The sequence below is a fragment of the Sciurus carolinensis genome, chromosome 15, assembly GCF_902686445.1.
Source record: "Sciurus carolinensis chromosome 15, mSciCar1.2, whole genome shotgun sequence".
NCBI classification, from domain to species: Eukaryota; Metazoa; Chordata; class Mammalia; order Rodentia; family Sciuridae; genus Sciurus; species Sciurus carolinensis.
The window spans coordinates 14,390,440-14,407,254 of NC_062227.1; the positions used below are offsets into that span (position 1 = coordinate 14,390,440).

A 16,815-nucleotide genomic window follows, 5' to 3' on the forward strand; every position below is an offset into this window, starting at 1 on the left:
TTGATTACCAGCCCCTGCAGAGTCCATCAGGAAGGTGTGTGGGCCCTGTCTTCAGGTCTTTCCCTACTAACTTACCAGTGATCACCCAGTGATGATTTAAAGAGATGTAATACACAACCTCAATATGTATACCTGGGTTTCAGGGTTTCTGCTTTCAAATGGATAGATCTTTTTTTATTAAATACATTTCTATTTTCTTTTAGAAGTTGTAACAGGTGATGGTGCTTTGAAATATGGGCATCAAGGTGTTGAAAATACATTATGATATTCTCCAGCTGCATCCATTTACCTGCAAATGTCATAATTTTATTCTTATTTATGGATGAGTAATATTCCATTGTGTATATACACCACAGTTTCTTTATCAGTGAGATAAGCCAATCCCCAAAAACCAAAGGCCGGATGATCTCTCTGACAAGCAGATGATGATACATAAGGGGGAGTGGGAGGGAGGCAAGAATGAAGGATGGATGGATTGTATAGAGGAAAAATAGGGGTGGGAAGCACGTTGGGGGAAGGAAAAATAACAGAATGAGACAAACAAATATCATTAGCCTATGTAAGTGTATGATTACACAAATGGTGCGACTCCATGTACAACCAGAGAAACAACAGTTGTACCCCATTTGTGTACAGTGAATCAACATAAATAAATTTAAAAAAAGAAAATATGTTATGAAATTAATGAATGAGGAACTTACGTTTATAATTTCAAAGCATTATTCAGTACGTTTTTTGAATGATCAATTCTAAGGTTTTGACTGAGGTTTAAAACGTGTGTGTGTGTGTGTGTGTGTGTGTGTGTGTGTGTACCCGAACACATACATGAACGCAGTCTTCACTGGTTTCCTAACATGTCCGGGCCCACAGCGCTCCTTGGAGCTAGCGCTTGGATGGGTTCCTAGGATCATGAGACCTCAATTGCCTTTGCAATTTTCACTGCTGCATTGCTTCCTTTCTCATATTTTGGTTTGTGTTTGTCTTATCTTTTGTCATGTTCAAAGCCTTTTGGCTCAATTTATTTCTCTTATTATTCAGTGATAGGAAAATCCATTCTAGAAAATGTGTTATTTTCCTAAAAGCCCCTCCTGTCATGTATCACATGTAAATATATCTGAGAAACGGCCTTAATTTCAACAAGTTCCATCATAATTACATGTAATAAAAAACCATCCTAATTGAGCCCAATAAAGTCTCTGCAGATCAGGTTCAAAAAAACACATATTCCAAATACATTAAGTTCCGTTGCATGAGAATCTGTCATTTTCCTCTTGTGGTACAGATAGAAAATGCTGTGAGTTTTCGTTTCAGCATTAAAAATATTCGAAATTGGGGTGGGGTTGTAGCTCAGTGGTACAGTGCTTGCCTTGCACATGTGAGGCACTGGGTTTGATCCTCAGTACCACATAAAAATAAGTAAAGGTATTGTGTCCATGCACAACAAAAAACAATTTAAAAAATATTTAAAATTGTGTCATTGATTTCTATGTGGTCACATGTTTTCAAATATGCTCAAAAAATCTGCATATGTTTTCAATGACAGATTTTAATAGAGAAGAGTCACTTTTCTACAAGTATTTCTACCTTTAAAAAGATTCCATGGCCAGTAGGGAAGTGTAGGGTAGGGTTCTTGTTGCATTCTTCTACCTGTGTTTGATCATGAACTTTGATATTTTCCCTCCTGCCATATGCTGGCATCATCTGGCATTTTAATTTAAGTTATTATTATTTACCAACAGTATTTGAACTTAGCCAGAGTTGCTAGTTATATTGCCACTATTCTTGTGTCCCCTATAGGCATCTTTCTTGGATTCAATTTCCGTTTTGTACTAAAGAGTGTTCTGTAGGAATTCTTTCTGAAAAGTCTCCATATACTAAGGTTTCTTTTTCTTCACATGTCCAAAAGTGTGCTCAGTTTGTTTTTACCCCTGAATTCTCATTTTCTGGCTTCTGATCTTGCGAGGGAGGGATGAGGCTAACCATCCCAGTAAGTAGATGATCCTTATGGGAACAGGGCTTGAGGTGGTTCCGTTAATAATTGATGTGCATCGTGTATAGTGCTTATTAGTAAACTATTTTGATCTGGGAATAGTGTAGGTTTTCAACATTTACATTACTATCTAAATTAATCTCTAAGAATGAAAAGGTTTGAGTAGTGACCTCTCCTATTCAAGTTAAAAAAAACTCTTTTACCCTTGAAAACATTAACAATTTCTCCAACTCTCTAATGTACATCTAGGCAGTAGTCTCTTCCAACCCACTCTTTGTTAAATCTAGCCAGCTTCTTTATAGTTTCTAAGAGTGTTGTCCCAACCCAGTCTACACGTTTTGGTAATATCTCTAGGCTTTTACTCTTTTCTGTTGGTAGTAAATTATTTTTTAAGACTCCTTAAACAGCCTTATGTTAAGATTTATTATAGTGTATCTTTTTCTATATCCTTCCTTGGGGTGTCTCACTTTGTCCATATTTGCATTTTATTTCTATCTTTTACTTTCTCTATTCTAGCACTGAAGATGAAACAGATGCTCAGGGCTTGACCTCAGTAGTAACCAAAGAAGTGGAGTCTTTCAGAAATGTCAACTTGATTACAAGAAGAAAGGTGAGTGTCAGTCATGACCCAGAAAAGCTGACAGAATGGAAAAGAGAAGAACTGTCAGTAGCAATGATGAAGTTGTTGAATTATGCCAGGTTATCTGGGTCTCAGCCAACAAAAAGTTTTTTCGTAAGAAGTCAGCCCTGCTTTGGGGGCAGATAGCTATCATGGTGGTGGTAAGTATGAAAATGAGATTGTTTGTATGAGTGTTTAACAGTATTTCCAAACTTAATGAAAAATTGTATATTTTAACAAGTAATTTTCTATTTATTATTTAAAAAAGTAATAGTATAGAGTATCTCTTAATAATTTCATGGATTAGATTTTAATTTAATATAAAATGAAAGTGAAAGCCTATTTACACGATCTTTTAGAAAATGCCAGGGGAGATGGAACCACTTGATAAACTGGATTCATCGGATGTACTTAAGTTGGAGCCAGCTCTGGATCCAGAGAGACCATCTGGACAGGAGTTTTCAGAGGGACCTCAGGAAGTATTTCACTGGTAAGGTCAAGTGATACCCTGAAAATACAACAGTTTGCTGGTCATGGTAGTAGTGTATGACTGTAGTTCCAGCTAGATGAGAGGATCTCTTTAGGAAACACGTTTGAGACCAGCCTGGACAAAATAGTGAGTCTCTGTTTCAACAAAACAAACAAACCAGAAAAAAAGCAAACTACAATTTGTAAGCTAGTCACAAATCACCTGCCTCAAGGTTATACATTCAATCTTCCTATGACCTAAAGTTTGGTGTTCCTAAAAATTAGATTTTGTCTACCAAATGAGAAGTCATAACAATTTTAATGTGTTTAATCCAATGCTTTCAACATGTTTTTCTTTGTAATATGTTAACTTTTGTGATTCTGATATCTCCACCATACAGTATTGAAAATATTGAGTAATACAAAAACAGAGGCACCTGTGAGTCAAGCTTCTATTATTTCTTCCTTCTTACTTGAAAATGTCTGAGTCAGAAGCAGCCAAAATCCTTTTGTATGTGTACAGATATAATTTGAAATGAAAATGGAATAAAATAAGGAAAATTCTGTGACCTCTTTTTCAGAGCCTTTGACATTCTGAAGCATCTAATGGTGTAACATATTTTCAATTTTAGCTTATAATTTACATTGCACATCTTCAGGGCTTGATCACCTCCTGCATGGGGGAGGGAATGGGTCCTGTCAGAGGAATGGGCTGGCTGCAAAATAAAAGCTATGAAAGTAGAACCACAAAATAGACACAAAAGACCAGAAATATATTTTAAAGACTGGAGGCAGTGATGGGTTAAGTGACTAGAGGGGTCCAGCTTCTAACAGAGACTGAGCCCGCTTGCTTTGTTTATAGTGGTACGGGTCAAAGGTAGGTATAATGTTTCAGTGTGGGAGGACTCTTGTCTGGGTGCTTGCTTCTTTATGAAAAACAGGATATGGGTGGGGGTAAGCAGGCTGTTTGGCCCTCAGTGGGTCACTGCCATCTCTGAGGCTGTGCTTGAACATGATCAGTGCGTAGAACAGAGCACCACGTGAATCAGGCTTTCTCCAACCAGTGGATTCTGACTAGGAGTTCCCAAAACCAGGTTTCCCTGCTTAATGGCTCCAACTTTGCTCAGTTCCCCTACTGCTCAGAAACGGCTTTCTATACTCACCTGTGTCTTTTTAAAAATGATGACTGTTCCCACTCTGTTTGCTGGTCAGTGGGGAATTTCCTTTTCTTCCTACCACAATAGTAGGGCCAATTAAATTCTACCAGTATGAGGAATAATAAAATAATTATGCCAATGGTCATTGAACATGGCAGAGTGAGATGGTGTGCAATGGGAGGATAAAAGGGAAAACATGTAAAATTCACACCAGAGTGAAAATACAAATATAACATTCGTTTTATACATGGATGTGCTCCGAAAGTCACGTAGTGTGAGGAAAAGAAATATGTTCCCAAGGGCCAGGTTTTGTGCCTAAAACCTTATTCTCCTAACTGTAGTCATTAACATTTGGATCAACTTCAATGCAGAACGTTGAATTACTCAAGACCAAGAGCTATGTGTCACAAATGATCCATTATAAGACTGAACACTTTATTTAATGTGAAGTGGAAAAGACATTTCTCAGTCTGTGGTTGGTACGTGTGGATAGCTACCAGATGACATCCATGCCACTTTTCAGGATAAAAACATCCTTCATCTTATGCTCAGGTACCTCAGTTTACACAAAGCAGATGTGAGAGTCAAAAGACAAATGGCACATAGATTCATTTATTTGCCCATTGCTTTGGTTCCTTGTGAAACAAAACCCAAGGTAATTTTGTCAAATCTCCTTTATTTGGAATGTCGTTTTAGATGTGAAATTCAATTTAGAAGAGGATTCTAACTATAGATGCCCCACATCCCCATTCTGTGGGATCAAATTATAGACCATTCACCAGCACTGAGCACTTAATGATGTTGTCTGTTCTTTCTGCCTCTTTTAGTAAAATGAAAGCTAAAGAGAAGAAATACCAATCTGACCTGTGGTTAGAAATCGAACGTCTGAATAAGGGTGAGGAACTCAGATCTCAAGGTGGGGTGGGAGGGACGGGTTGTTATGTAAACTAGGTGCTGTTACATTCCATGTTCCTGGATCCTTTGGGTATCTGAGCTTCACTTACCATACAGGTGTGAGAATAGCTCTCACTAGCTGACTCAAGTGTGTGTGTACACATCCTTATTTAATAAAATGTTCAAGGAGACATTTTTTTTTTTAATGTTTAAGGAACATTTTATTTTTTATTTTTTATTTTTTTTATTTTATTTTTTATTTTTTTTACGTTTACATAGGGTAATGATGTTTATTTTATTTTTCCCCTCCCCCCCACCCCTCCCACCCCTCCCACCCCTCTTTTCCCTCTACACAGTCATTTTGTTTGCTTTTAAATAATAGAGAACTTTCTGTGATAGCAAAAGTAAGAGATGTTGCTTTGGGGTGGAACTACCCTTATTCAATACCATGAAATATGTTGTAGAAACATTTTTTTGCCACTGATAAAGTTTTTCAAGTTCGTCCCCAGTCATCACTACCCAGTTTTGGAATGCTCCCACGTGTCACAGCACAAGACAAAGCCATCCTGAAGACATGGGAGGTTTGCTCTTATTCAAAATGGGTCCTTTTCTTAATTACTAAATAGCTGGCAGAACTTCTTATACACATGTGTGATCCCACCCTTGATTCCCAGGTTTGGTGGCACACACTAGGCTAGATCAGAGGGGTGGCCCTGCCTTGGCTGCTGCATATTCTGGAGGACAGGGCAAGACTCCAAAAGAACTCAGGAAACCCTGACAAGTAGTGTCTGTTCCCTTAATATTTGTGGGTTGTCTTATTCATGGAAGTTAGAAGAAACATTTAGAAAGTTCTCTAGTTACTCCTGAAAAAGATGAAAACCAACACAGGCTCTAATTTAAGAGTAGTCTAGAGAGTGCTGGACGCAGGACGGGGGCCATGAGGAGCAGTGAGGGAGAGTCGGGGGGTGGGGGGCGTCCCGACAACACAGCCATGGCGAGAGCACTGCCTGTTGGGGATCACCAGCGGATGGGGTACTCTGAGTCCAAAACATTGACTGACAGCTTGACATGTTTTAAAAGGAACAAACAGAGAAAGACTATCTATTAGCATAGTGTTTTGCGAACTTCACCTTTTGACCTAGAGTTTTTTCTTTTTATCATGATTTTCTCTTTGAGTACCACAGAGCTTTAGAACACTTCTGTGGGGTCCTGTGACAATTCTGAACACCCCATTTATTTAATCATTAACATAAGTAAATCACAACTGAATATTCCAACTCCTGGCTTTGTAAATAGCTCAAGGAATGCCCTTAGAGAACTTAAAAGTATGCCTTTTAATTCTGTAATATTTAAATTGAATTGTAGTCATAATGTCAACTTGGATACACATATGTAGAGTTAGTAGTATCGCTAGATAATAAATTATGGCATTAAAAAATTCTTCTGAGGAGAAACAAAACCTATAGTTGAGCTTTTTCTGCCTAAATAAATAGTACTTTGATGTTATACAAGTTTTAAGTATAATTAAATGTATTTGTTTTATGACTGTCCATTTGTTCTTATCATAGATAACTTAGGTTAACAAGTGTCATAGCTGGGCGAGTTGCTCCACATCTGTAATCCCAGTGGCTTGGGAGGCTGAGGCAGGAGGATCATAAGTTCAAAACCAGATTCAGCAACTTAGTAAGGCCTTAAGCAACTCACCAAGATCCTGCCTCTAAATAAAATACAAAAAAGAGCTGGGGATGTGGCTCTGTGGTTGAGTGCCCCTGGGTTCAATCCCCAGTACAAAAAAAAAAGTGTGTCACACTAAGATTCCACACAAAGTAGTTTGAAATTCGTGCCTGGCATAGGGAGCAACGAATACAGAAAAAGTGAACCATCTGGGGGTGATGCTCAGTGGGTGAGGGTGTGCCAGGCAGGTGTCAGACCCTGGGTTTCATCCCCAGCACTCGAAAGCAAAACAAAACAAAACAAAAAAGGAGGAAAGAAAAGAGAGGAAAAGAGGAAGGAAAAGAAAAAGTAGCATGTCATACTTCTGAAATCCCTCTGGGTCTCCAAAGCTGTTTTAAGTCTTATTTAGCTATGATACAATTGGGAGAAACAGTGGTTTGACATGTAGGAGTTAAATCATGAACACTGATGTGATTTATTTTTGTATTTTCAGTACAGTTTACCATGAACTTGATAAAAGTGGTTGATTTGTTTGACATGCAGAATGCTAATATTAAAATGTATTTAGTATATATATATATATATGTAAATATACAGAAACATTTTGGTTTACGTATAGTATGTGTGACAAATGAGCTTATCTCTGAAAAATGTAGTCTGAGAAAAACTTAAACTAGAGTTAAGTCCGAAAAGGTCAAGGACATCATTCAGTTTCAGTTTTCAAACCTCTGAAATGTGTGCTGTTGCCTTCCAGGTGGGGTGCAGCAGGACTCCAGCCCGTCTTCCTGGGCACTTTTTAATACAACTTGTAACGCGGTGGCTCAGCAAGTGAGTATGTACTAAGCTTTCTGGGTATGTTCCACTGCCTCTCCTGGAATCACTCTGTTGTTCTCAAAATAGCAGTTTCCCTGGGGAGCTAAGACTGTTTTCATGTCATTCCATGTCAGAGGCATGAGGACCCAACAAACACACATGAAAGAAGCAGGCATTGGTGGAAAGTAGGACTGAAAGGTTATGCAATGCTAAAGCATCTGTATTAGAATTAAAATAATGAACAAAATATTTGACATTTTGAGTCATGCACATGCATGAACTGGAAAGTGCATAAAAGTCCAGGATATCTTCTGCTCACTTAAGCATAGGACATATGACTGACTCCTTGGAAGTATACCCCTCCAGGGATGATTCACACCATCCCTCCTTGCTGGCGGAAACCACTGCCTTCATTCTCTGGGCCATGACTTCCCCCCTTCTTGCTATATTTTTAAAGCCTGTATATGGACCATAGGATTTAATTTTAGAACATATGTAAATGATATCAGGTGGTATATGTAGCAACAATGTGTTTAATTGAATTGCTATACAATATTCTATTCTATGGATATTTTATAACCATTTCATCCATTCTGTTGTGGATGAGTCTTTGGATTCATAATCGGCTCCAGTTCAGGAAAACAGGAACTCTACCGATTGTTTTAATAGAGATCTTCTAAAACAGAGAATTGGTTAGACACTGGGAAGCTAAAATGGCAAAATGAGAACAGCGAGGTAACAGGGAGGCAGCAACTGCTGGAGAAATGAGGTGAAGGGCCTGGGGTCTGTGAACCTAGAAGCTGGGAAGAAGGGCATCCAAATATCTGGGACAGCACAATGAAGCTGGTTCACAGGTAGAGAAAGCAAACGCAGACTGGAACCAGTGGCTGCTTCCAGGGTGAGGCTCTGCTGCTGGGAGGGAGGGTCTCCTGATGGTTATGGAGTACCATTAGGGAAGAGGAAGCACCCAGACTTGCCAGCAGTTATAGACACTGGCTCTACATTGATGCCAGTTCCTGGGGCCTAAAGTCCCACTGTTGTCCATGAGCCAGCTGTGTCACCCCAGGTCGTAAATGACTTTTGGCTTACGACTATGCCTCAGTGGACTCTCTGGGTCTAGGTGAGTTCCATGGTTACTGAACACATCATTAAGATAAACATACTGAAACACTGGTGTAAACTTGTACCATCTCTAGGGCCAAGAAGTGGGACAGGCCTGTTATGGTAGGTTATGTGACACCCCTGAGACATCCCCTCCAGGATGGCCTGGGAGGCAGACTTCTAGGTGGCCCTCAAGATTCCTGTCACCTGGAGACACACCCTGTACAATGCTCTTCCCTCAAGTGTAGGTAGGGCCTGTGATGCTAGAATAAATCTCAGTAAACCAGTAACTTAACTGACTGCATGTGAAAAAAATACTTGAGTGGAAAGAAAATGAAAGATTACATCAGAATAGATACAAATAAAAAGTAAGACGTTCTATTTGTGAAGAAAACTGGTAAGATATAAGCAATAGAAAGAATGCTTTCATATTGACTGAACTTTAACAAACACTGATACAGACAAGCAAGTATCAGGTGAAATTTAAGGCAAAAAATTATTACTGGAGGTGAGGAAATCCATTTAGTTGTGATAAAAGGTTTAGAAGTCTAAATAATATGACAAGATATATAATATGAGAATTGGCAGGACTACAAGAAAAACTAGACAAATTCACAATGATAGAGGAAGATCTAAAGACACATTTCTCAGCAAGTGATAAAAACTATTTGAAAGGAATGATTAAGAAGGCTGACTTCACTGAAAAATATAGACAGTGCATATAACACAGGCCAAATGCATTTTCTTTCTAAAATTGCAAAAATATTCTTAAAAATGATGCTGGATCACAAACTAAGTCTGCACAAATGTCAAGGGATTGGCTTCATGGAAAATATATTCTCTAACCACAAGAGAGCTGAAGTAGAAACAAATATTTTATACCATATGTTAAGTTCTTATATGTATATTAAGAAATACATTTTAAGTAAACCATTAAAATCTTACATGTACATAAAGAATACATTTTTAAGTAAGCTGTGAGCCCAAAGAGAAATTCTCATGGAAATTAGCTAACAGTCTGAACTGAATAATAACAAAATACTACATAACAAAAAAATGAATAATAACAAAATACCAAACTGGTGTAGAAAAAATAGATAACTTTATCTACATAAAAGAGAAAAGAAGAAAATCTGAAAAATTTTGACATAGATCTTAAGAAGTTGCAAAAAATATTAGCAATTTAAATCCCAAAGAGTAGAAGGCAGAAAATAGTAACATAAAAGCTACAATTAATGATGCAGAAAAAGTAACCCAAAACAGGATGAAACAGTGATGGTAATACTTTTGATTAAAAAAAAACTAATAAAAATGAGAAAAATATACTGCACATTCATTAAAAAGAAAAAAGGATAGAAAGTAAAGTCACATAAAACCAATATCAAGAATGATAAAAGGAAACATAACTGTAGCAGAGAGTTTTTAAAGATAATAACAAAGTAAAACTGACTTTGGGCTATTTTAAAATATGGCAGTATCTCATACCAAGATACGTGAAACAGTTTGGACAAACTATTAGAAAATATGGCTTAATAAAATCAATTCTTGAAAGAAATGTCCAAAACATGAATATTTCTATAATCATTAGAGAAGTTGTTGCAAAGTATCTTCTCACAGATACAACCCCAGACCCAGTCAGTTTCTACCAAACATGCTAGAAGAAATAAATCTGATCTTCGAATGTCCCAGAAAACAGGAAATGAGGGAACACTACCTGCAGTGGTTAATGTTTTATGTGTCGGTTTGACTAGGGCACAGGATGCTAGATATTTGGTCATACATGACCGTGTGTGTTTGTGAAGGTGTTGCTGGATGAGGTTAACATTTGAATTGGTAAAATGAAAAAAGTAGGTTGCACTCTCTGTTGTGAATGATCCTGGACAGTACAGAAGTTTGACCCTTCTGTGAATGACAGGGAACTCTTGCCTGCCTGGCTGAGCTGGGACATCAATATTTTTCTGTCCTTGGACCTGAAACCGTGGCTCTTCTTGGTCTGGAGCCTGCTGGCTGTCATTCTGGAAATATACCATGGTCTTTCCTGAGTCTTTGGCTTGCTGACTATTAGATGTTGGAACTTCTCCGCCTCCATTACCGTGTGAGCCAATTCCTTGTAATAAATCTCTTTATGCACACATGCACACACACTTGCATCCACATACACATTCCCAATAGGTTCTGTTTCTTTGGAAAATGCAGACTAAGATTTTGGTACCAAAAAGTGGGGTGCTACTGTAATAAATAAGTTTGTAACTCACTTTGGAACTGAGTAATGGGGAGAGAGAGAATAGAATTTTGCTTGTTACAATAAGCCAAAATTCCTCTTGGGATTATTGGTAGAAATATGGACTTAAGTGATGATTTTGGTGAGGGCTCAGAAAAAAAGGAGAGCTGGAGTAAAAGTATACCCAGTTATTTCTTAGAGAACACAAAACCATGGACAGAATGTTGGTAGAAATATGAATGCCAAGTACCATTCTGGTGAGGGCTCAGAGAGAAATGAGGGGCAGGTTTTGGGAACTGGAGGAAAGATGATTCTTATTATAAAATACCAAAGAATAGTATTTTGTGGGAGGTAGAAACTGGGTCTCTTTTTGCCATGTGAAGACATACTGAGAAGGCAGTCATCTGAGAACCATCACCAGAACTCGAACATGCTTGCACCCTGAACTTAAACTTTCAGCCTCCAAAACTGGGAGAAAAACATTTCCTTGTTTTTGTTTTCTTTTTTAAAAATATTTTTAGTTGTAGATGGACATAATAACTTTATTTTATTTATTTTTGTATGGTGCTGACCATTGAACCTAGTACCTCACGTATGCTAGGCAAGTGCTCTATCACTGAGCCACAACCTCAGCCTAGATTTCCATTGTTTAAGTCACTCTTTTTTGGCAGTTTGTTAGTGAGATGCTGTCTCAAAAGAAAAAAATTTTAAAAAGGTTGGGGTTGTAGCTTAGTGGGAGGGTGCTTGCCTAGCACGTGTGAGGCCTTGGGTTCAGTTCCCAATACCACACACACATACAAAAAAGAATAGTACAATAATAGAACATGTTCAATTTGGTATTTATTATTCAATAGCACAAAGTTTGACACTAAAAAATGAATCAGCGTAACTTAACAGATCAAAAATTAAAATTATATTTTTAATGAAAGTATAAAAACATTAAATACAACTCAATAACCTTTCACAATAGAAAAACAAAAAGAAAAATCCTCATTCCAAGTTCGAAAAGAACTTCCTTAATTTGATAAAAAAAAGATAAACAATGAAATTTACCATTCAATTTTTTATGTTTATGAACAAGATAAAGAAGCTTACTATAACTTTCAATCAATATGATAAGGATGGCGTCTGCCCTATTAGGCTGCTGTGACAAATTACCATAGATGTTCTGGAGGCTGAAAGCCGAAGATGAGGATGCCAGCATGGCTGGGTTCTGGTGAGGCCCTCTTCCTGGTTTGTAGATGGCAGCCTTCACACTGTGTGCTCACATGGTTGGCATGTGAAAGAGAAAGAAAGGTCTCATGTCTCTCCTTCAGGGGCACCAATCCCATTACCAAGTCTATAGTCTCATGACCTATTTACCTCAAAATTTCATTGCATTGGAGATTTAGGGTTTAATATATGGATTTGGGGGGTGACAAAGGGCCTTTTCGGTAACTTATTAGAAGTAATAAGAATTTAGCAAAATGGCTGGATAATGAGTCAATATACAGAAATCAAATGCATCTCTGTGTGCCAACAAGATACATTGAATAATTACCTTTTATAACAGACACCATTTAAATAATGTGAAAATCTAGTATTTTTAATCTAATGACAGCTAGAAGACCTTTGGGAGAAAGATTATAAAATTTTTAAAAGAGACATTTAAAAAGTCCTAAATTAAAAGACAGTAACATATTCCTAGTTTGAAAGACTCACTGTTATAAAGGCATTAATTCTATCTTAATTCATACACATGATAATTTAATCAACATTGAAGATTTAATATACCATATCAAGATTTAACATAATCCTTTTAAAAATTCTACTTTTCCCTTGGATTTTAAATTCATATGTAAACGCTAAAATCCAAGAAAGTAAAAATGCTTTTGAAGAACAAATTGACTGAGCTTGCTCTATAAACTTGTCAAGACCTATGGTAAGGGGCTGGGGTTGCATCTCAGTGATAGAGCGCTTGCCTAGCATGTGAGGCACTGGGTTTGAACCTCAGTACCACATAAAAATAAATAAAATAAAGGTATTGTGTCTATCTACAACTAAAAACATTTTTTTTTAAAAAAAGACCTATGGTAAAACTATAGCAATTAAAAAAAAAGACTATGCTGTTGGCAAAAATACAGATTATTAACCAATGGGATAGAACAGAGTCTTTCAAAAATATTTCTTTATGGATACTTATTTATAAAGCTAGTAATATTTTATAAAACTGCAAAGCAGTGAGAAAAATACCAGCAGAAAAATGAAAAACCCAGCCTTAGGGTGGAGAAAGGGCTCTTATCAGAATATACAAAGAGCCCTAAAAATGACAAAAAAAAAAAAAAGGGAAAGAAAAGACAGCCAACCTAGTGGGAAAGCAGCAAAAAGCTTAACAGACACTTGATAAAAGAAGAAATCCAAATAGCCATAAGCACATTAAAGGTTCTAAGCCTCATAAGATACTACCACAGTTACTAAAATGGCTCAAATAAAAAGAATGCAAAAAACTAGCGAGGGTGGGACCGAGTCCCAATGTAATTCCATTCCTACAAATGGATGCAAGAGTACCTACACCCATATGCCAGACAGTATGTAGAAGAACATTCATAGCAGCGCAGACAGGAAAGAACCCAAATGTTCATCAAATTGTGCAATGAATAAAGAAATTTGGGTGTATCTATACAATGCCATATCATTTAATGATAAAACCCCCAAAATTAATAGCAGCTCAGGACAGTGCAGACAAATCTCATAAGCAGAAGGCTGAGTGAAGAAATCCAGGCACAAAAAAGAACATATTACAAGCAAAAGTAAAATGTAGTGTTTATGCTTCCTGTAAGAACGTTCTGAACAAAGGTGAGGAGGTGATCACTGTCCACAGGGTAACCCTGGGGAGATGATGCGGGGCAGGGAGCACACACAGGCTCCGAGGTGCAGGTCGCATTCTGTATTGGACAGCATTCTGTAGTACTATTATGGTTGTTTGCCTTACAATAATTAATAGGCATCACATATATGATTTATGACCTTCTCTGTATATTTGCTACATTTCACATTAATGAATTGATGAAAAAAAAGAAAAGAAAAATTATGTAATCTGAAGAGCTGGCAAAGCAGAGGAGAGAGTGAACTGGTTTGGCTGAGGTTGAAAGGTTGGAGCGTAGAGATGATGACTATAGAGGAAGGACTGGAAGTTTACTCAGGAGATGAGAGCTGGCTTTGCAAGATGTCTGTAGTCTTGTCCTCAGTCCGGTCCCTGGCCTTGTCCTCATGGAATAAACCTGTCAGCAACAAATGCAGATATTGCAGGCTATGAGTCCTGACCTTCAGCACTGGGCTTCATCCTCAGATCTAAGGATTTCTAAAATATTAGCCACATGGAAATAAAGTACCAGGAAAACCCACAAGCAGACTTTCAAATTCCCCACACCAAAGAAGCACCAATTCTATAATATATGAAGGTGTATTGTAATTTCATGACAGTGGTCACTTGAATTAGCAATGAATTAATAAAAGAAGAAATCAAAATAGCCATAAACACATTACAAGTTCTAAGTTGTCTCCAACCTGGGGAAATTATCATGGTATTTTGGGATTTAAGCTACATGGTTGATATTTTCTTGAACAGAAAAAACTCTAGGGAAGAAATTAGGAAGGATAACTTTTTCCTTTGCATGTCGCTGATTCTTGGCTGTGACTTATTATGTGGTCTGACTCTAGAAAGAAATTTTTTCTGTTAGCCCAAAAAGACACACAAAAGCATGGACACTTTCTCAGGGGTGGCTCTAATACTAAGGGGTGCTTGGGGCTGGTTGTGGTGGCCTTTCTATAACTGTTATAAGTTCCCCAAGCCCCAAAGTCCCCAATTAAAATTGCTATCACCACCACAGCCACCATCACTATGATCTATGCATAGTAAATATGAGGTGTACAGAAAACAGCGTAACACTGTGTTTATTATACAACATCATGCAAAACACTGCACCCCTGACCCCTGGGGTGCTACCATGGTGGTCTCCCTTCATCTTTTGTCCAACCCCCTCCTATATAGAAATCCTGGAGCTGTGCCTGCATTTCTTTGAAGAAACTTCATACTTTGGAAATAGCTAAACTATGCATAATATGATCTTCCAAACTAAAGCTAAGCTGAGAAATTTCACATTAAATATGTTGCCCATAGGACCAGTTCATCCATCCATCCATCCCTTTCTTTCTTTCTTTTCTTTCTTTCTTTCTTTCTTTCTTTCTTTCTTTCTTTCTTTCTTTCTTTCTTTCTTTCTTTCTTTCTTTTTTCTTTCTTGTGGTACTGGGGATTGAATTCAGCAGAGCTCTGCCACTTAGCCACATCCAAACCCTTTTTATTTTTTATTTCAAGACAACATCTCACCAACTTGCCAAGACTGGTGTTGAACTTGTACTCCTCTTTCCTCAGCCTCCTGAGTTGCTGGGATTACAGGTGTGCACCACTGTGCCTGGGGGCCAGTATTTCTTTTTTTTTATTTGTTTTTTATTTATAAACTGCATTTTGATTCATTGTGCACAAATGGGGTACAACTTTTTGTTTCTGTGGTTGTGCACAATATAGATTCATACCATTTGTGTAATCATACATGTACATAGGTAATGATGTCTATCTCATTCTACCATCTTTCATAGCCCTGCCCCTTCCCTATCTCATTTCCCTCTACGTAACCTAAAGTTCCTCCATTCTTCTCTTATCCCCCAACCCTGACCCTCATTATGTATCATCATCGACTTATCAGGGAAAACATTCAGCCTTTGGTTTTTTGGGCTTGGCTTATTTTGCTTAGCATGATATTCTCCAATTTCATCCATTTATCTGCAAATGCCATAATATTATTCTTCTTTATGGCTGAATAATATTCCATTGTGTATATATACCACAGTTTCTTTATCCATTCATCTGTTGAAGGGGATCTATGTTGGTTCAAGTATTTCTATGCTGAAAAATAATCAGAGCATTGTGTTTACACCCTAAGTTGTGATGTGGATTCATTTCTTTCATTTTTCATTTAATATCTACTATAAGGTAACTTCAGGGACAGAATTTGAGTATTGAGTTTCTAGTTTGTATCTTTATCACCCACTCTGGGCAAAATCCACTTGCTCAATTCTTTTGATGTCATCACACCTCCATGTGGTATGGAAGGATGGCAAGTGAGAGAGAAGTTCTCTGTTAGTGCCCAAGGTAGAGAGCTCTTCCTTGCATAATGCACTGTGGTCGCATTATGACTATAGTCTTTTATGTTGAAGTATTGCTAATCAAAATACTAAAATTACTTTTTTGTTGTCTGTTATTGTGAAATACTGTAATGTGCATGATTTACTTCCTGAACTGGGGGTTCTGTACATTGGTCTCTTGAACATTTCTCTTTTCTGATTTGTTTTTGCAGACTGATCCAGTTGAGAATGTATTTGAACAGAATCTGAAGATCAAGTTTTATATCAGTTCGGGATCCGCATCTCCTTCCTCACACAGTGGAGATGAAGCCGACCCAGTTGAGGTGACACAGAACTATTGCAGGATATTCCAGTCCTCCCTACTATGAAATTGCTCTTTCATCTTTTATAATTAATAAGCATTTTGTGGAAACTGTGCAAATACTGCATTCCTTACTAAACTTACATTGCGTTTTTATCTGTATGGACTCATGGTTTCTTGTTTTGCCCAATGGTTTATGATCATTATTGTTATTGTTCTGATATTCAGTTGGTTGCAGATGTGACCAGCACAAGCCCCTTAGGCTCACTGCTGTGTCTTTTTGACATATCTCCATCATTCTCCGAGCACTTTCTTTCCATCTGGCAGAACAAAATGTGTCAGCTCATCTTTTATTGCCCCAGTCCTGAATTCAGTGATTACTCTCATAAATACTCA

At 37.6% G+C, this 16,815-nt stretch overlaps 1 protein-coding gene across 2 annotated transcripts in view; it reads left to right on the plus strand.

Annotated features, from left to right (window-relative positions):
- Positions 1 to 16,815, plus strand: part of LOC124965712 (serine/threonine-protein kinase MRCK alpha-like) — a 78,548-nt gene that overhangs the window by 23,262 nt on the left and 38,471 nt on the right. For both annotated transcript variants that reach the window (XM_047526874.1, XM_047526875.1), the window contains exons 2-6: positions 2,507 to 2,600; positions 2,969 to 3,099; positions 5,062 to 5,129; positions 7,557 to 7,630; positions 16,331 to 16,441. In XM_047526874.1, the coding sequence (XP_047382830.1) occupies positions 2,507 to 2,600; positions 2,969 to 3,099; positions 5,062 to 5,129; positions 7,557 to 7,630; positions 16,331 to 16,441 (478 nt within the window). The remainder of the gene's footprint in view (positions 1 to 2,506; positions 2,601 to 2,968; positions 3,100 to 5,061; positions 5,130 to 7,556; positions 7,631 to 16,330; positions 16,442 to 16,815) is intronic.